General features: G+C 34.3%; 1 protein-coding gene across 9 annotated transcripts in view; it reads left to right on the top strand.

The window, feature by feature from the left end:
- LOC131435321 (proton-coupled zinc antiporter SLC30A1) overlaps window positions 1-27,016 on the top strand; it is a 49,425-nt gene that overhangs the window by 11,657 nt on the left and 10,752 nt on the right. For all 9 annotated transcript variants that reach the window (XM_058603067.1, XM_058603065.1, XM_058603066.1 and 6 more), the window contains one exon: window positions 22,178-22,637. In XM_058603067.1, the coding sequence (XP_058459050.1) occupies window positions 22,449-22,637 (189 nt within the window). In that variant the 5' untranslated portion in view covers window positions 22,178-22,448. The remainder of the gene's footprint in view (window positions 1-22,177; window positions 22,638-27,016) is intronic.

Genomic DNA, 27,016 nt, shown 5'->3' with positions numbered 1-27,016 from the left:
CAATGCAGTGAAACACAATAATAACAATGCATGGAATATGTGAGAAAAATTTAAATTTTTCTTACAACACCTTCCTGGGACGTACAAAATACGGTGCTGAATAAGAATCCATAAGATTGATGACAAGAAATGCAACACAACTTCAACATACTGCTTATGGGGCATCAGGCCAAGGCAATGTCCCCTAAACTGGCACTTGACAAGCATTTATGATAAAAAAAATGCTTTCGCAACGACAACGATAGTATAGTAGCCGGCTAACCGGCGCGAGTTTAATTATTCAGTGGCTGTCTGTTTTGATAAATAAACAAGGCGCTTATTGTGCGGGTGATGAGAAGCACATATGATGAGCTGTACTTACAGTTCGATGATGCATCAAGAACACATTGGGATGTGTTATCGTTCAATTTGTCATTTTAATATTTTATCTTCTTAATGATTTAATGGCATTCAATTGACTGCTTATATATGTATATTAACGTATTTGAGCTATGGTACCCAGAGAAAAGCCAATTCAGGAGATCATAAAAATGGAAAAATCTGATGAACTTAGTTCGGAAAAACATTTACTTAATCTCGAATGCAAAAAACGATCAGTTCAAAAACAAGACATGGATTCGATAGATTTATGTGATAAAATTTTACATCAAAATAATAACATGTATGCTGGCAACCCGGTACAGTTTGCACATATACGAGAGAGTACAAGAGAAATACTATGCGCAAACGGAATTGAGCGAGCCACGTGGTCGATTTAAAACTCAACACGCGACCATCTGTCCTCAGACCTTAAAGTCATAATTTGCCTGTATGGCGTGAAAGAGAATTTTTTTCTTCGCAGAAGTGGTAGACCATAATATTACAAGAAAAAATGTCGAACTTTTTAAAATGGATTGGTGTCGAGATACATAGCATTGTTTTCAGAGGACCAAAAATTTAGTTTTACTTTTTTTATGAATATAAAAACTAGGTTTAGAGTTCGCTCAAACCGAGCAAATGTATGTGTGTATGTATGTGTGTCTGTATTTGTGTTGATTTTGACCAAACTAGTTGCAAATGAAAGATTTTCCAGGAAGTATATACGCTATTGTTTTTGTTTTTGGAACTTTATGATTAGTTTTCGAGTTATATAAACTTTTATTTCAAAATTTGCAGTTTTTCGACACTGTCTGTCACAATTTACCATGAAAACTAAAAACTAAATTTAGATACCAATCAAACGAGTCGTAGATTATATGAATCAGTCAACTATTCACGGAGATATCGATGTTTTCGCCATATCTCAATAGTTGGGGTTTTGAACGAAGCACAATGAAATGACGCTTGGAATAAAAATTAGACACAATATTTGATATAATAAGTGATAGAAAGATTGAATGCTCTAATTATATTTTGGCTCGATTGGGTTTTAACACGATTCCTTTTTGTCAACATAATTGTTCGACTGTCGAAGTGATAACCCATAACAAAAGGCGGGTGGGTGATGTCAGAGACATAACTGGATGTTGTGAATACGAAAACAACTGGCATGTTCATTAAGACTTCCGAATATCAATTAGTTGATCAATTGTATGAATTATGCAAGCATTCCCCTTTTTAACTACTAGAGTTTGAACGATGCACCTAAACTAAAGTACAAATTAGTTCTTTAAACATTCTGAATCACAAATATTATGAAATAACCAGTATAGTTCTTTATAATAAAATAATGGTGGCTCTGGAAAGAACCTTTTATGAAGGCGTTCATGTTGGAGATTGATGAATTGAATTCGAATTCCGATGGATGCCGCTGACTTCCGTCATCTATTTCCAGGCTGACCTGTTGTCCGTGGGTGCGATACTGATATGGTTGGTGTAGGTGTAGCGTTCCCAACCGATTATAATCTTCCAATGAAGAAAACATTAATTCGCTGGGTTGATCAATGATACAATAGGCCTGTTAATATATATATATATATATATATATATATATATATATATATATATATATATATATATATATATATATATATATATATATATATATATATATATATATATATATATATACAAGGTGAGATGAAAAAACTGCAACCAACTTCAGACTGCTGTCATTTCTAAACCGCTCGTCCCACAGCTGTCAGATTTATTCTAGTGACAGCTCATTATATTATTTACAAGCGCACAAAAGCATTTTGGTGGGAATTTTTCAGAAAAAAAGTTATTTGTGATGGAATTCAAGTGTGATAGTGTGATTGCTTTGCATTTGGCTGGAAAACCACAAGTGGCTATCGTTAGAGCCCTCCAGCATTTAAAAGTGAATAAATCTTTTGTGTCTCGTACCATCGCTCGTTACCGTGATACTGGTAGCGTAGCCCGACGTCAAGGAAGTGGACGAAAAAAAACAGCAACATCGGCAGAAATGGTTCGAAAAGTGAAGAAGCGAATTGAACGAAATCCGCGTCGCAGTGGCCGAAAAATGGCTCGTGAGCTGAACATATCGCAATATGCCATTCGGCAAATATTGAAAAATGAGCTTGGACTAAAGCCATTGAAGTTCCAAAAAGTGCAAGATCTTACTGATGCGCAAAAAAAAGTTAGACTCGAAAAAGCTAAAGAGTTGCTTCGCTTGGCCGAAAGTGGTGAACTGCCGAATTTGGTTTTCTCCGATGAGAAACCATTCGTTATCCAGCAGTTTGTAAACAAACAAAATGATCCTGTTTACTTGCCAGAGAGGTCAGCTGAAAATTTGCAACTTCGGTTGGCCACCAGAACTCAAAAGCCGGCCATGGTGATGGTGTGGGCCGCCATAACAGCCGATGGTCGCTCGCCGCTCGTATTCATCGACCGTGGGGTCAAAATAAATGCGCAAATCTATCGCGAAAATATTTTTGAGGGAGTTCTGAAGCCCTGGGCACGCAAACATTTCGGCCGCAGACCTTGGACATTCCAACAGGACTCAGCACCATCGCACTCAGCACGCGCCACCCAAGAATGGTTAAGAAATGAGGTTCCTCGCTTCATTTCCACCGCACAATGGCCACCAAAATCTCCGGATGCCAATCCGTTGGACTATTGTGCCTGGGGTATTTTGGAAAGCAAGGTTGGCACTAAAAAATACCAAAGTGTCGATCATCTCAAGCAAGCGCTTCGCCGAGAATGGGACAAAATACCGCAGAGCCACTTTCGGGCAGCGTGTGATGGTTTCATTGGCCGTTTGAAGGCCATAGTTCGTGCCAAAGGTGGCCAATTCGAACAAATCTAAACCGATTCTCAAATTTGATGTTATTTCCGACATTTTTTGCTTTCATTCAATAAAATTTAAAAAAAAATGAAAAAATTATGGCGTTTTACTTTGTTGCAGTTTTTTCATCTCACCTTGTATATATATATATATATATATATATATATATATATATATATATATATATATATATATATATATATATATATATATATATATATATATATATATATATATATATATATATATATATATATATATATATATATATATATATATATATATATATATATATATATATATATATATATATATATATATATATATATATATATATATATATATATATATATATATATATATATATATATATATATATATATATATATATATATATATATATATATATATATATATATATATATATATATATATATGGTAGTTGTAGTGAACTCACTTCGTTTCCTTAAGAATGACCTACGCAATCAAAGCACTGTTTCATTATGTATGTTATACTAGTTAGTGCATATACAATCTCTTGGTTTCTTTCAAAAATTGAAGAGAAAAATTTTGAATAGAATACCACAATATTATATGTACATGAGAAAGGCATCATTACACAACTAGGTGGATTAAAACAGGTTTTTAGCTGAACATTACTCATCCTGAAATATATCGGCCACTCATTTTTCACTATGGTCGCCGTTCATTTTTCACCGGACATAGAAACCTCGATAATAGCAGAGAGCTGTAACCATGTCAAGTTAGATCCGTTCATAAGAAAACGTGCGCTAATACTTGTCAAGGTATAAAATGTTACGATTTATATTAAGCCTATTAAATCATACCATTTGCTAAACGAAGGCTAAAATGACGAGGCTCACTTAAAACCTTGCTTGTCCCGAACGACAATAAGCAGAAACCCACAAAACGTGAGTCTCTTATCATACCCTACCCACGTTTATCGAGAAAACGGAGCTAATAGAAAAACCTTTTTTAATCCACCTAGTGGTGTAATGATGCCTTTCCCATATTACTTATGTTTCAAAAACATATTACATTAGATTCTGTTAAGATTTTTTTCAAACTTGAATAAAATCAAAAACATTCTTTGGTATAAACATCTTTTTAATTTGTTAACAGTTAACAGTTTTGAAAAGAGCACGCTGTGTGCTAGGCGGGTGCGTTTTCTTCTTCTTTCGTACCAGCACGTACCGATGCGTACCGATTTAACATCATTTTGTATGACACTATGAAAGTTTTGATACTCATTGCCCTATAATTTCAGAATCGGAAGTCGGATCTGGATGAAATTGCACTGTTTCTTTAAAGACAATGAGAGCTTTAATTAGAATTATGATTTGTGAAAATCGGCTCGGGTGCTTGCGGCAGCGGTGCGTTCGGAAGCGGAAACCGGGTACTAATAGTCTCAAAGTAGAGAAAATCGAGTGACATTATATGTCACAAACACACACACACACACACACACACACACACACACACACACACACACACACACACACACACACACACACACACACACACACACACACACACACACACACACACACACACACACACACACACACACACACACACACACACACACACACACACACACACACACACACACACACACACACACTAGGCATGCGATTATTTTCATTCCATTTTTTCGGTGAACATTCTAATTCGTGAAGAAGCGTTCTATTTTTCCCGTGTACAGCCTTCATATTTACCAATCAATCTCCTTCAACTTTTCCTTGGACACCTTTCACGTAAAATTTATAGTTTCCGAGTTGCAACGATTTGAAGAAATACGCTACAATTCATAAAAAGCCTAAGAATTTCATGTCTAAATATGTGTCAAGATCGCCGGAGAGAATCATAAATCTCATGGCAATAATCAAACTAAGAACGGTATCAACTCGGAGAAGCTGTTCCAAGCTCGGAATTCAGACATCATATCTGCTGTACCACAGGCATTCTCCCGATGGTAGCCGGTATTGTTAGGAGCATGCAACTCAGCATTCGAACATAGTCATTCAAGTAACCGGTAGTCAAAGAGAAACAGTTGGACTACTAGCATGTTGTTATTTCAATTCGTATTAGGGTAGTTGTACCAATAGTCATCTCAATAGTCGAACCACAATATTTGTCAAAAGACTAGGCCTACAATCTTCGGGTTGCAATGTAGTCGGTTCCGATATCTTTGCTTTGGCGTCAAGAATACTTCAGTATAAAGAAGCAAAAAATAGTGTGAACAATGTATACTACTTCTATTACAGCGACGCGATATTTCGATGCTTCATTTTTCATCTTAGATCTCTCCCTGTAATCAACGACTTCAATATATAAAATGATTGATAAAGCGAAGTTGATTACTGGTACCGTTACTCTACTAACCGCAACAACATTCAAGTATGGGAATCTACTTTCAAATGGGCAATTGAGATCGATTAAATAATCTGCCATGATAAATGAGCAAGTTTGCATCCGTTATGTGTATACATGATGAATATATGGAAGAAAACAACATTGTTGTTATATTTTATTGTGTCGCAATTATGATAAATTTTGCTCAACGGAAGAAGAGACAGTTTTGATTTTTCACATAAGTTACTTCGATGGAACTGACACATATGCCAGAAGCAACGATGCTAGAAAAGAGTTTTAAAATTTTCCATCATGAACATACACTTAATATAGAAGTTTGATTTCAATAAAACTTTTTACCGAAGTCCTCCGTTGGTCCAATACGTTGAGTCGTTGGTACGATGAATGTCCAATAAATCGTCCAACGGGAGACCGAAACGGGACTTTCGTACACGATTCTGAAAAAGAGCATTGAATCGGGCGCCATTTTTTCGTTCAACAAACCCGGCAGACAGAGGTCCATTGTTGAGCCATTTTCAATATGATCAAGGATGGCTTTTATCGTATCAAAGAACGTTCGCTGGCAACTCTTTACCGATTGAATCAGTGCCATCAAAGAGAGTTGGAAATCATCGCAACAACAAAAAACCCGGCATGGCTCATTTAACATAGAATCGACACCAGTGCGAGAGCGAATTTCTCTCGATGACATTTCTGAGAATCAAATGTTAGCACGCTGCTGTGGGGATCCTCTCTGAAGCAACAAACGGTTGCTTATTCTCGTTTCGCGATCCGATTCTATACAGGCAGTTGATAATTGCGATAGAATCATTTTACTATTGCCGCTTATTCTAACTATGTGCATATAATCTTTGTATAAGTTGTGTCTATGAAAATGTATGTGAATACTTCACACAAGGGTTTTGAAATATTGCAACCTAGTATGAGAATCATCAAGTCGAATCATCGATTCGATTTTCTGCGATAATTGTCAACTTGCGATTCTCTCTTGGTAAATTCCACACAGCGGCGATCAATATCAGACTGCAATTTTTTTTAAGGGCCGAGAAATACTCACAGTATGAAGTGGAGCGAAGGAATGTAGAAAAATTCTCTCGCGGTTCATACATTGAGAGACTCGAGTTCTTGTAGCATCTTCTACCGGATTGAAAATGTTGTATACAATATAGATAGCAATATAGCAGCTTCTGTGAAATTTTCGGCAATCACCAACACTGAATATGATGACTTGTGCACGGAGAACCCTTCGATCATAAAATTGCGATATCGCAGTTTTTGATTTTTGCGATAGTTGATTTAAATAATTTCTTTTTGATTCAATCAATATGGTTTTTGATTTGCATATATTTAAGTAGTTGAAAAATATGTTGTTTTGAATGCTGCCAAATGCCGGAGACAGTTGAAAGCAAAACAATAATCGCAATGCAAAATCAACAGCTTTTTTAGTTGAAATCTGTTCGCGTAGCTTCAAAATGTCAATGAAAACAACATCGATGGTTAAAGCGTTTGGTGAAATTGTGTTCATTCGATTTGAGAAATTTATGATAACAAGTGTTTATCTAACAGCGGTGTTGTGATAAAGTTAACCTTGTTTAAGATGAAAAAGATTTGGTGACAGATTAGAAAGTGTTTATGAATGATCATCTCGTAATCTTTCAGGTATGCGCAAAAATTTCATGCTTCAAATTCGATCATTGATTTACTTCCAGCAGACTGTTTTACTTCCAGCTGTTTGATACCGATGATGATGTTCATGTATTAGCAATAAAACGCTTTTTAACATGAATTTAATTTATAAAAGTAACAGGAGCGAACGGTTTTAAACACACAGAACGCGCAGCGATTGAATAGCGCGTTTGAATTGCCGTCGCAAAATTCCAATTCCCAGCGGTTGATGCACCCAAGCTCATATGAAATTGACTAAAATTATCAGTGCATAACTTTAGTTCAACCGTTTGAAGCCATCATCTTTCAATACTCATTTTAGGTAAATTTAATAATTTCGCTAATTTATTCGCCCCTCCGGGAACTTTTGCTTATTAAAAACGTTTTTCTACATCAATCATTTCCGATCGAATCAGAAGTATTTTTTTAGAATTTAGATTTTTTTCTGATCTCGACTTGACATGATCATGATCATATAAAAATCAAAATCACTTAGAGATCAGATCAGTTCTGATTTCGTAATGATAATTTATTTCTTATTTAAGATCACTTGAAATCAGCAGTAATCGGTGGTTTTCCCAGCCCTAATGATATTACATGTCAATACAAAATACTGTTTATATTTTAACAACGATATTTATTTCATGAATCTTAACATACCGAACTTATTTCAAATAGATCATGACGTGTATCAGATTTTGATTATTTTCACAAATCAATAACATTGTTCGAGTTGTTTCAATAACAACAACATTTATTTCAACTAAAATATTTGTTGAAATTGAAAGGTATGTGTCCTCACTACTTGACAGCATTTTTTTTTTTCAAACCGTTGAATTAGTTTTTTCAACCATCGTTTCTGCTAATCGAAAAACAAAAATGACAGTTTAGTTAAAACAACAATCGATTAGTTGTACCAAGTTTTAACCAATCGAATTCAGAAAATCAACTAATATTCTGGTTGAAATGAGATCGCGGGTGGTTCCGTGTGGCCCCATTTGACTAGTTTTACCGAAGAGTTAAAAAAGTTTCTAACTACCTATTTTTGAAAAATAAGCACTACATACCTGTACAGTATGCGTCTGAAAATAATGAGACTAAAATATTTTTAATTTCCTTGGGGCTTAGTATCTTTATTATCAACTTTAAACAAAACCTGTATTAACATAATATGTTCGTAGAAGATTAAGCTTCCTCTTCACTCAATAGGTCCACCATTTGCATTTATAACCGCTTCTGGACGACGCCTGACCTTGGCAACATAATCTGATGACATTTCTCTCCAATGCTTTGTTATGGAGGTCCGTAAAGAGATCAAATTCAAATGAGTATGTTCACATACACGTGCTTCAATATTCTCCCATATACTGAAATCCAGAGGATTTCAGACAGACGAGCTATATCTGGCCACATCTCTTTGGACCAGAATTGAGACAAGTTGTCCCTAAACCACATTTGTGTTTTTTTTTTGACGTGTGGAAAGGGCCCCCGTCTTGCTGGAACCTTACCTTGCAAGATGTAATCCAAGGCAAAACATGATCCTTAAGAATTCCTAAGTACACATCTGTGTTCACTTTCAGACATTCTTAGATAAAAACGGGGTTCATTTTTTAGCCATCGGAAGCAACCAATCCCTGCTGGATGCTTGGTCCGAAACAGGAATTTGGTACTATTAGGTACATCAGATGCTTTCTTCAAATTTATATACCGGTTGGTGTGAATGTTGGACACGCTGTCGACAGTAAACAGCTTCTCATCCGTAAAGAGAACAACGGTAGACCTCTTCTTCAGATTACTAAGCAGTTTCTTGCTTCGCTCCACTCTAGCCGCTTTAATTCTGTCAGTAATCAAATGTCCTTTAACTCGTGTTCTAGATTTGTCATATTTCACAAGTATTCTTACCGGTGCTTCTGATACATTAGCCTGCTTTGCCATTTTTCTCATGCTCCGAACGAATACGAATTACATTTATCTTAATACATTGTATCAACCCTGGTGTTCTCACAGATCGCTTCCGAATACTTCCAGGTTTTTTGGTACTGTTGGTAGTTCTGACGTCTTGGCACGAAATACAGTAACTCTTGAACATTTTACAAGAGCCATGATATCTGAAATCAGGCCCGTGCGCAGGAGGATATGTCAAGAAACCATTACTTGACATCTGAAGATTAATGGAAATTTTAGTGAAACTGAAAATTCTAACAAAACCTCTACAAATACATAAGCTGATATAAAAAACATGGCTGCACTTTGAATAGGTAGGCTCGTTGCAGATGTTGAACTATAAAATTATGTGATAATTTGATTCACATGATACACAGAAACAACAGACTGAAATGCTCATAAAATCAATGAAATGTGATTCTGATTGCGAAAGCTAGCTACAAAATTAAATCAAACAAAAATGTATGGCTATAACAAACAAAAGCGTTAGTTGAAATAACTAAACTCAAGTTCATTTATTGTAACTAAAATGTTTGTAAATTTGAAGCAGTACTATTATTAACTTGATTTAAAGTTAGGTAATCAAATTGAATTTACTATGAAATTATTTGTTAATTGTTAATTGTGGATTTTAACGAAACATTAGCTACTTATCAAATAGAAATTGATGAAGGTAACCAGCATATACAAATGAAAAGAATACATTTGCACACATTCCCAGTAATCCGACATGTTTCTCTTTCGTGAAAAACCCCTCTAAAATTGATCTGTTTCTAACACTGCACTTTTCGAAGATATTTTTACCGCTCAATTTTCTCAAAGATGGCTGAACCGATTTTAACAAACTTTGGCTCGTTTGAAAGCTACTGTTGGGCCATTGATCAAGTTCGAAGATCAAATGGCAGTGACTTTTGATTCCGGAGATGTGTGTTTTTACCGCGCATGTTTCTCGGAGATAGCTTAATCGATTTCAACAAGTCTAGACCCGTTTGAAAGCTATTGTTAGGCCATTGATCAAGTTCGAAGATCAAATGGCTGAGACTTTTTTTTCCGGAGATATGATTGTATAAACAGTATTGGTGATTGCTGAAAATTTGACAGAAGCTGCTCGATTTTTATCTATATTGTATGCAACATTTTCAATCCGGTAGAAGATGCTACAAGAATTCGAGTCTCTCAATGCATGAACCTCGAGAGAATTTTTCTACATTCCTTCGCTCCACTTCATACTCTGAGTATTTCATGGCCCTTAAAGAAAATTTCAGTCTGATAATGATCGCCGCTGTGTGGAATTTACCAAGAGAGAATCGCAGGTTGACAATTATCGCAGAAAATCGAATCGATGATTCGACTTGATGATTCTCATACTAGGTTGCAATATTTAAAAACCCATTGCATTCACATACATTTTCATAGACACAAATTATACAAAGGTTATAAGCACATAGTTAGAATAAGCGGCAATAGTAAAATGATTCTATCGCATTTATCCACTGCCCATACAGAATCGGATCGCGAAACGAGAATAAGCGACCGTTTGTTGCTTCAGAGAGAATCCCCACAGCAGCGTGCTAGCCGTTGATTCTCAGACGGTTCACCGAGAGAAATTCGCTCTCGCACTAGTGTCTATTCTATGTTAAATGTACCATGCCGGTTTTTTTTGTTGTTGCGATGATTTCCGATTCTCTTTGATGGCACTGATTTCATCGTGAAAGAGTTGCGAGTGAGCATTCTTTGATATGATAAAAGCCATCCTTGGGTATAAATGACGTAATCGACAAAACGTGTTGTTTTTCTTCGCGCAAGTTTCTCGAAGATGGCCAAACCGATTTTAACAAATCTAGGCCCATTTGAAAGCTATTATTGTATGTGTGTATGTGTGTGCTCTTTTCGAAGATATTTTTGCCGCTCAATTTTCTCAGAGATGGCTGAACCGATTTCAACAAACTTAGGCTCGTTTGAAAGCTACTGTAGGGCCATTGATCAAGTTCGAAGATCAAACGGTTGAGACTTTTTTTTCCGGAGATACGATGGTATAAATGACGTAATCGACACAACGTGTTGTTTTTTTTTCGCACAAGTTTCTCGAAGATGGCCTAACCGAAAGCTATTATTAGGCTATTGATCAAGTTCGAAGATCAAATGGCTGTTACTTCTGGTTCCGGAGATATGTTGCTATAAGTGACGTAACTGACAAAACGTGTTGTTTTTTTACCGCGCAAGTTTCTCGGAGATAGCTGAACCGATTTCAACAAGCTTAGACTCGTTTGAAGGCTACTATTGGGCCATTGATCGAGTTCGAATATCAAATGGCGGTGACTTTTGGCTCCGGAGATATAATGGTATAAGTGACGTAACCGACCAAACACGTTGTTTTTTATCGCTCTAATGTATATAAGAGTACCAATATTTTGGGATTATCTCTAGTTTAGTTAAGCGCTATTGTTCAAAAGTTTAGGTACCTCGAAAAAAGTCCCCATGCAAAATTTGAGGTAAATCGGGCATAGGTAAGGGGTGCTACACAGCGGTTAAAGTTTGAGAATTGTCGATCTTGAAAAATTACCATATATTACCATGAAATTTCCAAAATTAAAATTTTTTTTATGTCAAACGTCTTGAAATTGTGTCAGATATTATTTTATAAAAAGATTTAAAAAATCATGAGACTATTTTGAAGAAAGAGAAAGGCATTATCACACCACTAGGTGGATTAAGAAGGGTTTTTACTATGTATTTAATATACCAATATATGTTATCTCTTTATTAACTTTGTAATATCAACGGATTTGCGCAATAGTTGATTTTTATCATTCAATTTATAATCCTGAAAGACAATCAATAAAAAGGAAGAAGAAAACATTCTTAATAAAACTTTTCTCCGGAAATTGATAGGTTGAATGAAGAGATAATTTAGTAAAATAGAGTAATCAGAAGTGAAACATTGAAAATATCTGATTATTGAAAGAAAAAAGAAACTCCTGCAATTGTCGCCTTTTACGACATGGAAGCAGGAACAAAGTGGATCTATTCTTGATTTATTTTTTCCGCCGGATTTCACACGGCACGTCACTTATACCATTATATCTCCGGATCCAAAAGTCACAGCCATTGGATATTCGAACTTGATCAATGGCCTAATAGTAACTTTCAAACTAGTCTAAGCTTGTTAAAATCGGTTCAGCCATCTCCGAGAAACTTGCGCGGCAAAAAATCAACGCATTTTGTTGGTTTCGTCACTTATATCATCATATCTTCGGAACTCAAAGTCGCAATCATTTAATCTTTGAACTTGATCAATGGCCCAATAGTAGCTTTTGAACGAGCCTTAGTTTGTTAAAATCGATTCAGCCATCTCTGATAAAATTGAGCGGTACAAATATCTTCGAAAAGCACACACACACGCACACACACAGGCATTTTTTGATCTCGTCGAGCTGAGTCGAATGGTATGTAACACTATGGGTCTCCGAGGCTCCGTTAGAAAGTCGTTTTTTCAGCAATCCTAATACCTTTCTATAACGAAAGCAAACCCCTTCTTAGTCCACTTAGTGGAACATTCATAGATCTTGAAAAATCATAGGAGGGGGGGAAGAAAGTGAGGTTACATGAAATTTCCGAAATCGAAAAAAAAATTGATGTAGGAGTCTTAGAATTGCATGAAACGTCGAGATTTAGTGTACTCTCGAAAGAATTTTTTTAAATCGACTTTCGAACTTTCGAAAAGTGCACACACAAACATTTTCCGATCTCGTCGAACTGAGTCGAATGGCTTTTTTGAAAAAATCAACTTTCTGGGACTTTTTTTCAAGTCTCAGAAAGTTGTTTAAAAAAAATAATTTTTTCAAGAGAACACTGAATCTTGTCGTTTCATGCAATTTAAGACTCATGTACCCCGTTTTGTCGGTTACGTCATTCATACCATCCACCAAAAGTCACAGCCATTTGATCTTCGAACTTGATCGATGGCCTAACAATAACTTTCAAACGGGCCTAGACTTGTTAAAATTAGTTCAGCTATCTCCGAGAAACTTGCGCGGTAAAAAACAACACGGTTACGTCTCTTATACCATTATATCTCCGGAACTAGAAATCACAGCTATTTGATCTTCGAACTTGATCAATGGCCCGACAGTAGCTTTCAAACGAGCTTAAGTTTTTTTTTAAATCGGTTCAGCCATCTCTGAGAAAATTGACCTGTACAAATATCTTCGAAAAGTTCACACACACATACACACACCGACATTTTCCGATCTCGTCGAACTGAGTCGAATGGTATTCAACACTATGAGTCTCCGAGGCTCCGTTCGAAAGTCGGTTTTCCAGCAATTCTAATAGCTTTCTATAGAGAAAGGCAAAAACGAAGGCTCCTGGTAATGATAAAATCTTTAATATTCTTATTAAAAGTGCTGATTAAAATTGCAAAATATTTACCGAAATTTAAATTTAGAAAGTGTAACAGAGCTGCATTACATGCCAGAGATGCCTGTTCATTTTTTCAACAATCCAAAAATCCGTCTGTAAAATATCTGGGTCCACTTCTCTGTTTTAATCCACCTAGTGGTGTAATAAGGCCTTTCTCATATCAATCATATTCTCATATATAATATTATGATCTTCTTTTCAACATGTTTCAATTCTTGAAAGAATCCGAGGGATTGTTTGTGCATTAACTAGAACCTTCAGAATGAAATACGAGAAAGAGAAGTGAGTTCCACTATTGTAGGTACTTCCGGTACCGGAACCCGAGAACTGGTATAATCGATGTCAGTTCGTATAGCCATCAACTAACATGACGTACAAAATCTACTAGTTTTTATCCAAATTTTGAAGATTTTCTACGATTTTTACATCGTACTCTAAACTGAGGTATAAATTTTTGTTGTATCCGAAAATATGCAGTAATTTTTGGTAGGACCATAATTTTACCTACCATTTTAGGGTAAGATCGCTTTTGCAATATCTGGAAAAAGTGAATAAGATCCATTTTGGGCATATGACTATTACCTAACGTCGTTTATCGAAAACGGGAAACCAAGATAGCCGGAATCGGGTTGTTCAGCTGCCTACTGATAATGGCTATCAATTTGTGTAGTTTTGGGTCAAGTTTAGAATTTTTTTTACGGTTTTTGTTTCGCCGCTTTAAGGTGTACAATATTTAACACATTTTCGGAACCAGATGAAATTCCGGAATTCCGTATGGGATCACGATACCTTTCATTTGAATCTAAGTTTGTGGAAATCGGTCAAGCCATCGTCTTAGAAAAGTAATTGAGATCCATTTTGGAATATATGACCATTATTCCCGGTGCTTCCGGAATCAGAAATGGAGATCCAGGATAGCCGGAATAGGTTTACTTAGCTGCTTATTGATAATGGCTATCGCTTTGTGTAGTTTTGAGTCCAGTTTAGATTTTTTTACTGTTTTTGTTCGCTGCTTTAAGTGACGGTGTACAATGTTTAATACACTTTACCCCAACACTCCAGAAACGGAAGTCGAATGTTGTAGAATGAGAATTTGACGGTTCGTTTGGTTCCCTTAGAAGTATTCACCAGTCTGTTACTATGGGAGTATGTAGTACAGACAGGCTTCTAAAAGAGAAAATTCGATTCGATATTGGGAATTGTAGAAGGTCCGCTTTAACGTATGTTTCGTCATCCATCGCACAGTCACTATATCTGATCAACATCTCCGTGAAAAACTTCTCAGTACGGATCATGGCGACTGTGTGTTGTAAATGTAAAATATACACCTCTATGAAGTATTGTGCAAAATTTGGTAAATTTCTGTCTAGAAGGGAAGTAGATACAGTGAGTTGTAAGTTTTCGCAATAATTTTGTTCGACAAACCAATATGGAACTATTATTTTATCGCTGTTACCTGCCCATTCTTACCCTTCTCTCATCACCTGCCCATCACCTAGGTCATCCACTTTAGTACCATTCGTGTGACATGTCCTGGCCATTTTCATACTCCACTTCACTGACGAGTATCAAGAGTTTTTCACTCGAACCCATTGAGTACTCAAAATTCTTCAATATTCATACTTTTGCAAGATAACAGGAAGTATCACATTTTCATGCATTTTTATTAGCCACAGTATTTTTATTGATTCACTCTTTCAAGTGAAAATTGGATGAACATATGGCAAAATTATTCGGTGGCGAGACGATAAAACATTCACACGAACGCGAATTAAGCGAATGTTTTATTCGCGTTTTATCGCGAATTATTATTATGGTACTATTTTTAAACACACCGTGGCATTCTCGATATTTTTACTTTTTTCCAAACACATGTTACCAGTCAAACCGGTACAAAGAGCATTGACACCATTAATAACTTAGCGCGAAGTCCGCAAGCTTCTCTGATCAAGAAAATGAAGATACTTTTTTTCATAAATACGTTTATTTCTTAAAACAATATACATTAGTTATTCTTCGCCGCAGCGTCCACCATATTCATCTAAAACCTAATATATTTCGAATAAAGTCACATTTATTCGTTAGTATTTAATATAACATATTACTTCTAGTTTCCTTAAATATTATATTAATATTTCGGTTCTCATTAGTTAATATAATCAAAAACACTGTTGTTGCTCGAGTTGGCGGTTCAACGCATAGGGCGCTGGTTTTTCAAGCCAGTTGTCGTATTCTGGAAGAATTCTTAGTGTCAATAGGATCATAGTATTAGCCTTCCAATGATTTTGTACGCTAAAATCGGCAGCGAAGTCTTTTGAAACAGAAAGCCCCAATTCCACAAAAGGAATGTAATGCAAGGACTTTGCTTTTTAAAAACACCAAACGATTATTTGCTTTAAATTATTTAAAAGAAAAAACACATTTTTTGTATATACTGTACATGATCTTATAACTATTGTAGGTTTATTTGTATCAGTATATCACTTTTGCTCAAAGTAAAATAAATGGCTATGGGCATGGAAGAGGAAGGAGGCTAACATAAAAAGAAATAAAAATCAAATTGAAACTCCAATGGTCTCAATGAAATGATAAAGCAATTTCATGTATGGAATGTCACGATTTGGGACATTGGATAGTGTACTTTGAAATTTAAGATACTGTTCTATTTCATAATAAATTTCACTTTTCGAAAACAAACCTGCACGGATAGTTCAATAGATTGTTCAGCAAATTATACATGCACGACCATTATGTTGTTACCCAATGCCTCATATTAGGTTACCGTGCTGTGCTTATGTTTACAAGACTTTGTTCTACCTGCTGGTACGGCGAAGTGCGGCTCACTGCATATGCCAGTATCAATTAAAATTTTGCTATGTTTGTTCAACATCTATTAGATAGGAGAGATGCTGCTTACTGGAGGCAAACACAGTCGACGGAGTACCTATTTATGGAACAAAACGAGTTCGTGATAATGATGACAAGGGAGAATATGAAATCAATAAGTTTTATGCGAATTGGAAGCAGCGAACCAGTAAAATAGTGATAGGTTAACATATTGCTGGGATTTACCTTTTTCTAATCTATTGGTGTGAATGATATAACTGTCATAAGTTTTGAATCTACATCTACATCCACTGAATATTCCCTTATTGAGAACAAATTTAAAAGCATTGTTTTTGTTACTACAGCTCATCTGATTGGATAATATTTCAACATTGAATAACTCCGCCATTTTTAGCCGATTTTGACAAACACAAGTTTTTGTTTCAATTATAGATGTTTAACCATTGTGGTCATTCACCTCTTCGATCCAGAAAAGTATTCTGACCCTATGTGCGAAGTTACGAATCGAAACCCATCACGCTACAGCCGTTTCCCGATATAGTTTATTAATTTATTAATTCAATAATTTATAATATATTAATATATTAATTTATTAATTTAATAATTTAATAATTTAATAATTTAATAATTTAATAATTTAATAATTTAATAATTTAATAATTTAATAATTTAATAATTTATTAATTTAATAATATAATAATTTAATAACTTAATAATTTAATAATTTATTCATTTAATTAATTTGTTGATTTATTATTTTATTACTTTATTAATTTAATAATTTATTAATTTATTAATTTATTAATTTATTAATTTATTAATTTATTAATTTATTAATATATTAATTTATTAATTTATTATTTTATTATTTTATTATTTTATTATTTTATTAATTTATTAATTTATTAATTTACCAGCTGACCCGTCGAACTTCGTCTCGCCCGAATCTTTTTTTTTTGAATTTATGTTTTCGGACGGTAGAATTGTCAAACGTCTTATGCTGTTAATGAATCTTTCCATTATTTTACTGATTACTTGGCTGCGATGAATTTATCAAAACGTGTTTAATCCACCTAGCAATGAGATGATACCTTTTTTATCAATCCGCATGTGTTTTTTTCATGAATATTCTTCGGTGTTTAAGTTTTCATGACATTATTTTAATGTCCGTCGTTTTAAGTGGCAATTTGCGATTTTAATCACTCATTACTCTGTAATGTCGAAACTGCAAATCGGATCGAATTTGAATCTAAAAGTGTGATAATCGATTAAACATGCCTTGATATGTCGAAGTAAGCTCCACTTTAGAGTTTACGGTAATTTAAGGTACTTCCAGAGCCGGTATTCAGGAACCAGCATAACAAAAACCGATTCGTATGGCCATATGACGAATAAATTACAACAGTTTTGAGTCCAACTTTGAAGCTTTTCGGTTTGAATTTTAAAAATTCATCATCATGTAATTCGAGAATCGGAAGCCATAATTGGATAAAATTAATTAATTTTGTATCGGACTATAAGTTTATTTTAATTTGAATTTTTGTTTCTGAAATTCGATTAGGCTTTTTTTGAGAAAACGATTGAGGTTTGAGAAACGATTTGATACTGGAATCGGAATTCTAAAATTGGTATGGCCGAAGTCAAATAAATTCACCTGAGTAGCTGTATAGTTTACATTTGTTTCAAAATATTTGAAAATCAGTGTAGACAACTTTGAGAAATCATAGCACGAATTAAATTTTTAGGTGCTTTCTGAATCGAAAACTGAATACCACTAAAACTGAAAAAGTTTATTTTGTTATCGACTATCCAAATCTGCTAACCCGATAAACCTGAGTAATATATGTGGGATAGAAATTTTTATACTAAACACTAATTTCATATGAATCTGAGTTTGTAGAAAACGGTTGAGTCATCTCGGAGAAAATTTATAAAATTATTCGTCACACACGTATTTGCTGATCTCGACGAACTGATTCGAATGATATATGGGTGTTATGTTATTCCAGCATTTGTTGCTGTAAGTAGTTTGAATCAATATAATTATGGAATTACTTTCAACTCGAAAATGCTGATATCATCTGGTTTACAAATGCCATATTCGAACGATTGTGTTGCCAAAAACGAGCCGTGCTAAAATCGGTCCGAGGCTAAATGTCATGAAACAGGATGCTGTACACAGTCTTTTTGGTACTTAGAAACAATTGTATGTAACAGTATAAAAAATCGTGTTTTCCGTTACTCCCAAGCATTTCTTTGTCATACAGCGCTCGAAACTCCTACTGCTGGAATAGGGGGAAAAGCCGTTTACACAAAAATTTCGATATCTCCGTTAAAAATGGACGGATTTTAACAATCTATGGCTTGTTGGATAGGTATTACCGTGCGGAATCTAAGTCTGAAAACATATTCTTTTTTCAAGGTCAATTGTGACAGATACTATCAAAAAACTAAAAATTTTGACATAAAACTTCGTATAACTCAAAAAGTAAACATCCGATCTCAAAACCATTCAATAGCGTTTTGGGTGACGGGGAGACCTTTCATTTGCGACTAGTTTGATCAAAATCGGTCCAGCCATCTCTGAGATCTCGACCTCTTAGTTGACAACACACATACAAACACACACACACAAACACACACACACACACACACACACTTACACACACACACACACACACACACACACACACACACACACACACACACACACGGACATTTGCTCAGTTCGTCGAGCTGAATCGATTGGTATATGTCATTCGGCCCTCCGGGCCTCGGAAAATTTTTCTACAGTATGAGCGAATTCTATACCTATTTTTTATATTTATAAAAAAAGGTAAAAAATATTGTGAATATGTTAGAAGCTTACGCAAAAATTTGAATGCACCGATCGCCATATCATCTTTTGAGTCAGTGCATCGAAGGTTCTAAACTAATGGTTTCGTCATATGGGATAACTAAGATGACTACTTTATGCATATGAAAACATCACACACAACAACTCATTGCGCGCCAAAAGATTCTTTCAACGATCTACACTCTTAGAAAAAATGAAATTTACGCTTGACGTAAAACCAAATATGCCGTAATTTCTTCGGCGATGACACAATATTACTTCAACTAACATGTGAACATAACTGTTGCGTCTGTATCGATGTAAGTTTCAGCTAAATCAACTGTGAAGTTGATGATATGACTTATATTTACATGCTTTGTATTGTGAATGTAAGTGTATCGCGACGCTCCTTTTATGTGCATCTATAAAGATGTAACATTTTCTAAGTGTGTAGTATTTCTTTCTTCGACGGCCAAATACTTCGGTAGTAACATGTGATTAGGGCATAACGCACGATAGGCTCTTGAGAATGTTACAAAATATAATGCTCATTGCTCAGCTCTACAGCCTTCATTTACACAATAATCGATATAATCTCGTAGATAAAAGTCCAATCTATGAAATTGTGCGCAACATATGCCCGATATGCTCTAATCACATGTTAGTACCGAATTATGCAATTCGTTGTGCGCCAAACACCTATCGACGATCTAGCAAGCATAGGCGACTCTTTCAACGGAAAATTCCATTTTCCATACAAAATATCTTTATGCATTTTTCCATTGTTAATGTATTAATTTATTAATTTTATAATTTATTAATTAATAAATTTTTAATTTATTAGTTTAATAATATAATAACTTACTAATTTGTTATTCTATCAATTTATTATATTAATAACTCGTGCATTTATTTGTTATTTTTTCATTATTTTTGTTTTAAAAATTTGTTTGTTTTGTTTTATCTTGCTGTCAAAATTGTCATCCCACGCAAAATTCAAAACATCAAATCTCGAAAATTCCACGTAACATATTGAAATGAAAAAAGAGTCGAATATTTTCGAGTTTTCTCACAGAAAAAGAAGTTAGATTAGCACCCACATTTTTTTTAATCTAACTTCTTTTTCTGTGAAAAAACTCGAAAATATTCGACTCTTTTTTTTTCATTTCAATATGGTACGTGGAATTTTCGAGATTTGATTTTTTGAATTTTCGAGTTTACAAAAAAAAACCACTCGAACAGTTTATAAAAATTCCTCTGAGACAAACGGCAAACGGACACGCATTATAAATTACATCTCCAGTATGAAAAATGTTTGTTCAAGTTATTTTGTTTGAGGCTTTAAAATATCTACATATTTGTACACGGAAAGAAATCCGTTACTGCTGCCATGATTAGAAAATCATGAAACCAATAATTTTAACTCCTCATGAAACCATGAGTAATAACTCCTCTCCCATGAAAATTATTCATGGTTCGAAAATGCGTTACTTGAGGAATGTAATTCTTTCAAAGTTCGTAGCTCCAATTTTTTACCCGGATATCGCTTTGAACCCTCTGCCTCAAGTGATGTGATAGACTGCTAAATATATTTATGATAAAGCAAAAAGCAGACATTGAAAAGCAAGGTCTACTGAAAATGTTTACTTGATCCTGAAGCATATTCATTTAATAATCGTGTTGTTTTATGCAACGGCTGATAGAGATATAAACATAACATGAAAACAAAGATAATAAACCGAAAATTGACATCATAAGAGACTAAGCACGGCTACACTTTTCATTTGACAAACATCAATGTTACATTTTGTTTGAACGTAATCTTACATATTTGATAATAAACGTTATTTTGGGCATCGTCGTTTGTCAAAAACATAATATTTTAATTGTTAATGATTCTGATTAAAAGAAGTTCGTCGTGCTTTTCACTGAATTTATGGTGTAAAAATTACCATCGTTGCAAAAATTACACATAACGCCTGAATTTATGTTGTGAAAATTCCATCGTAGCAGAAACACACCTGAAGTTATACCCAACAACGTCAAGTGCGTTACGTTTAAATTTCAGCGAAATCAGTCCAAATGGATCATGATTCGAGAAGTTTTAATCATGGTGTATTATCATAACATGAAAATATATTATTTTCCCCAAATCATGACTCGCTTTGCACATTTCTATAATCGGAATTTTGCCCGTGTAGCAAATATATTCACGAATATATTAAAGAAAATTCCGAAAGGCCAATGATAAAACATGACTGTTCAAGAAATACAAGTTTTATGTCAAGAGATGACAAATGGGAAAACCAAAAACAAAATTATTGGGAGCAGCAAATCCTTTGCCATTTAATTTCTGGCAGCAGGTAAAAGCAACAGGGTATCAAATGATTTATGTTGTTTTTTTTTTTCTCGATAGCTCACCATTTTTCCAAGAATTTATTTCAGACCTACGTTCCAGACTCAGTGCTTCACATATCAGTACAGTGTCTTCGGCTTAAAAGAGACTATCGCAACACCAAACACGTCTCAGTTTGGTTTATTTCTTCTCTAACATGGCAGCAAAGTTTATGACCCGAACCATCGGCAATCTAAGTAGCACTACCTGAGCTGTCCGATAAGCTATCCTTTTCCAAACCTTAAATTGTTCCTATCTTATCTATCAGCATTAAATTGCAAACATCTACTAGTACGAATATTGAACCATACAATGTGATAAATCAACGAGCACGAGTGAGATGATAGCGCCTCTGAGTTTACTGAAGCCTATATACATTGATTAGTACTAGTCGCTGGTATCTGCTTCGCAATATGTATAATTCTTTTTTACTTTTTGTCCTTTTCAGATAATCAGTCGTGTTTCAGACTGAGTAACATTCGGCAGTTGACGCTTGTCGCGTACAGAAGATAAGTTCTACTCTTTGCTGGGAACGGACGACCGAAAGTATTTTTTCAAAGATCTGAAATATGTGTTTTAAGCAGTGATTGAGGAAACCTCAAAATAGTAAACATATTAGTGATAAAAGTGTAGTTCATTAGTATATTGCAGTACAAACGCCATAGAAGTGCCAAAAGATTGTGATAATTTCATATAGAAAAACTATTTTTTTTGTAAAAATGCCTATGAAGGAATGGATCTACCGATTTCAACCGTTACAGTTATACATTGTCCTTGTATTATCGATACTATACTTTCTAGTGCAACTATTCCTTAGCCACATCTCTCACGCCTTGGTGCTGTTGGTAGACTCCTATCACATGCTATGCAATATAATTGCGCTTAGTGGCTATATACTAACAATAAAGGTGAGATATGATTGATTTAATTTTGTGACAACCATTTGATTGATATGAATTGAGAAATGTAGAACACTCCGAAAATGTCTCGAGAATTTGACTGTATTGTTAATAACAGGCTTGCAAATTTATCTTTCCTATAGCATCCATTATTTAAATTGTTTATTACCAATCGATTGCAAATAACCAAATTTTTTGGGATTTGTGCGGTTAGTGGAATGGATCTAAACCACAAAATCGTTAAGTGAATGAATAGAGTCAAGTATAGAAACCAAATTGCTTTAAATAAATATTTTTTTTCATTTTACTTGCATGATGTATAATATCATAATTTACGATATTATTTCTAGTAGAAATAATCATATTTTTCTTTACAAGATATAGTATTATTCAAAATTTTGTAAATTGAAACATTTCTAAATTCAATTATGATAGTTGATAGAAGTTGTGACCAAAGGTACCTGTCATCCTACATGACCAAATTTTCAAGTTCATTATTTATGTATAAATCACAAAAGAATCTGGTTACCAAAACCTCATAATAAAGATAAGGCGGTATACTAAAATGACAGAAATTGGAATTCTCAAATACCAAAAAATGGCACAAGGCTGACGACTCTCCCCTATACATTATCCGTTTTTGTTCAGTTGCTTTCATTTACTCACTGAAATAATAAAGATTCTTTCCAATGAAGCCTTTAGATCTAAAGCATATTATATAAGACAAGAATTATTCGATTTTTTTTTTAAATTAGTATTAATCATGTTATTTTATTTGATCCTGGTTTTAACCATCAGTGGTCATTTTTTCCAAAAAATCATCTTTTCTGTTAAGTTTTCATTCATTTGGCTTCTCCAATATATGTTTTCACTCAGTCATTGTAAAACTGAATTTTTCAATGTTTTTGCCTTGATCATATAGAAGGGCTATGCAATCACTGTGTAAACCGACTTTTTATTGTGTGTACATGTGTACGTATGTAACAAAAATATGCAATCACTTTTCTCGAAGATGGCTGAGTCGATTTTCATAAACCTAAATTCAAATGGAAGATCATACCGTATATGAAAATTAATTACATAATATTGAAGCAGCGAAACAAAAAACATAACAAAATTTTAAATTGGACTATGCACTACTGAAGCCATTATCAGTAGGCAACCATACAAACCGATTCCGGCTATCCTGGTCTCCGGTTTCGAGTAACGACGGGAGATAATAGTCATGCATTCAATAAAGGATCTCACTTTTTTTCTTTGGAGATGACAGAACCGATATACCCAATCTTAGGTTCAAATGAAAGATCTTATGCTCCAACCAAAAATTAAGCATATTCTTCAGATTCAACAAAAATTAAAAATCAGCAAAATTTGAATAACAACTAGTAGAGGTTGTACGTCATGTTGATGGTCATACGAACCAACTTCGATTATACCGCTTGGGTTTCAGTGCGGAAAGTACCTACAATAGTGGCAATCTATTCATTTTATCATGGATGGCCCAACCGATCGGAGAACTGCTTCATTATGTATGTTATACTAGTTAATAAAAAAAGAATTTCTTCTTTCAAGAATCGAAGAGAAACATTTTGAATAGAATACCATAGTGTTATATATGAGAATATGGTTGATATGAGGAAGGCATCCTTACACCACTAGGTGGATTAAAACAGGTTTTTTTTATTAATATCGAAACTATACCAAATTGTTAAATTATTGTAATTATTCGAATATAGAATAAAAGCCAGCATCGATCTAATGATTAATCAAATTCTCCCTTCATCATATGTCATATGTCACTCAAATTTCAGATAAAATGAAACCAACTCCGTTTTGAAATTTTTGACCATTATTTTTGGTACTTCCGGAACCGAGAACTGAGAGCCGATATATTCGAAATAAATTTTGTTTGCCATCAACTACATATTTTTTCACATGTCACCCTGTAAATACGGATCCTGGAATCAAGTTCAGCCATCTCTGAGAAAATCAAGTTCATATTTTTGCACATACATACACACTAACATACATACAGACATTCACAGAAAGAGAAGATGAAACTTACACGATATGTAAACCGATAGTATTATGAAATAGACATCAGTTGAAACGGAAATCTGATTTAAAACCATGATTGATGTAAAATAACATTAAGATTAATTTATTTTTTCATTAAAAAAGACTGTATATTTACAAACATTTACATTTTATTGTAATGTAACTTTTTATTCAATTGCCTGCTCCAAATATGTGCATGAAAATAAATGTAAATTCACAAAATATTTTTATCTGTGTTCTTCTATCTCTACGAAGTAATTCAAATGGTATACGGCACTCGTTTCGGAAGTCGGTTTTCCAATGATTGTATAACCTTTCTTTAAAAGAAAGGCAAAAACGATTCAATCTTCAAAACTGATCTCAAAACTGCTCGTGTGGTAGTGTCACATCGATATTTTATATAAACGCTGAGGAGAAATGTATCATAACACAATTAGGTGATTTTCAAATTGTTTTTAAACTACATACAAATACATATCTTTATTAGCTTCAACGGCATGTTTTTCTATTTCTGTGTAGAAAAATGAAATAATGATAATAAATGAATTGTTTTTTTAAACTAAATTGTGCACATCATTCTGTATTCTTTTGTAACAGACTGCCTAATTGCTTAAGTTGATACCAATTTCCCAAAAATAATCCATGCAACAGATATAAGAACAGCTGAATGCTAAAATCGGATTAGTGCAACATATTTTGAAAACCCATTTAAGTATTTTTGAATTACTCTCGTCATCTTAGAGCTAAGGCAATGTGTCTTATTGAATATATCTTTGAATAAAAAAAAAAGGATTATTGAAATCAGAGTCTGATAAAACTATTCAGTGAAAAACCCGGGCACGAATTCTGCATTGCAAAAGTCGTTTGCAAAATCTTACTCTAACTAGTACTTACTCTAATTGTTCAATATATGACATGAATGGTGGAGCTGAAATTGACGGAGGGGAATCCTGAAATCATTTTTTCTTGAAACAGAAAATACTTACGCAGGTTCATAATGCTCTGTGAGTCTTATTTTTTCCTTGAACGGTAGCTGTTAGTAGAATTTATTCAAATTTTAAAAGTTTCCTTTATTGTTCCACAGTAAAAATCTCTTCCGAATTCCAACTCAACTCAATTGTAAGCCAAAAAATCAATGACACCATTAGATACTATGACTAAAGAGATGCATATAGCTGCTATTAACCTATAAACCATTCAAACTCTTTTTTGTATGCTACTCTCAAGATTAAATTCAATTTTACTTTCTGCATACCCGTTTTAATCGAGGTGATGAATGATTCTCATTCAAACTATCACAAAGAAGATTGAATGATGTAAGGGTGGGTATACTGTGCGTAATAGAAAACCAACCTGCCGAACACACCCGAGGTTTAGCTATTTCACATATCAATAGGCATGCTATTGCTAGATGATTAAAGTTATCTAACATTTCTTGTTTGAAAGGAACTCAAATTATCTTCGCATTCGAGTCATTTTTGATACTCGAATATGTCGGTACAGGGAGACGAAAAATTAACATGATTTTCTCTAGGTGTGTAAGTTGCCTTTTTTTCTCTTGTGTGCTGTTTTCCGTTGTTACTATGTAAATTTCGCAATAGAGTGTAAATATTCTTTCAGCATGCAACATTATTTTTAAGCGTCAAGATTCGCGAATAACTATTATCGTTTGTTTGGGAAGCACCTCTTTTTCCAACGAAACGTGTATACAGCAATTCCATGAGAAACAGATATACAATCTCTCAGAATTTCGTAATATTTGTAAGAATCGTTTTCCATCGAAAAATATTAGATCCGTATTTTTTTCTTTTGTCATTAGGGTGATCATTTCCTTGTTAGGATGGATAAAAAAATCGATTGTTTTCGATTTTCTTCAAAAAATACATTATTTTTAAAATCATAACTTTTGAACCACTCGGCCCATTCTGCTAATTTTCGAATATGTTATCAATAAATGCCAATAAATTTCGTAATATTTGTAAGCAGGCGCGTACACAGGGGGGGGGGTTTTAGGGGTTCAAACCCCCCCCCCCCCCCCCCCCGAAACAAAAAATTATAACCCATGGGAAACATTGTGATATAAATTGTACATGTGTTGATTTATCACCATGTTCTAAACCCCCCCCCCCCCCCCCCCGAAAATTTTCTCTGGCTACGCGCCTGTTGGTAAGAATCGTTTCCATCGAAAAATATTAGATCCGTATTTTTTTCTTTTGTCATTAGGGTGATCATTTCCTTGTTAGGATGGATAAAAAAATCGATTGTTTTCGATTTTCTTCAAAAAATACATTATTTTTAAAATCATAACTTTTGAACCACTCGGCCCATTC

Source organism: Malaya genurostris, chromosome 3 (assembly GCF_030247185.1).
Source record: "Malaya genurostris strain Urasoe2022 chromosome 3, Malgen_1.1, whole genome shotgun sequence".
Taxonomy (NCBI): domain Eukaryota; kingdom Metazoa; phylum Arthropoda; class Insecta; order Diptera; family Culicidae; genus Malaya; species Malaya genurostris.
This window is presented reverse-complemented; position numbering and strand designations above follow the sequence as displayed.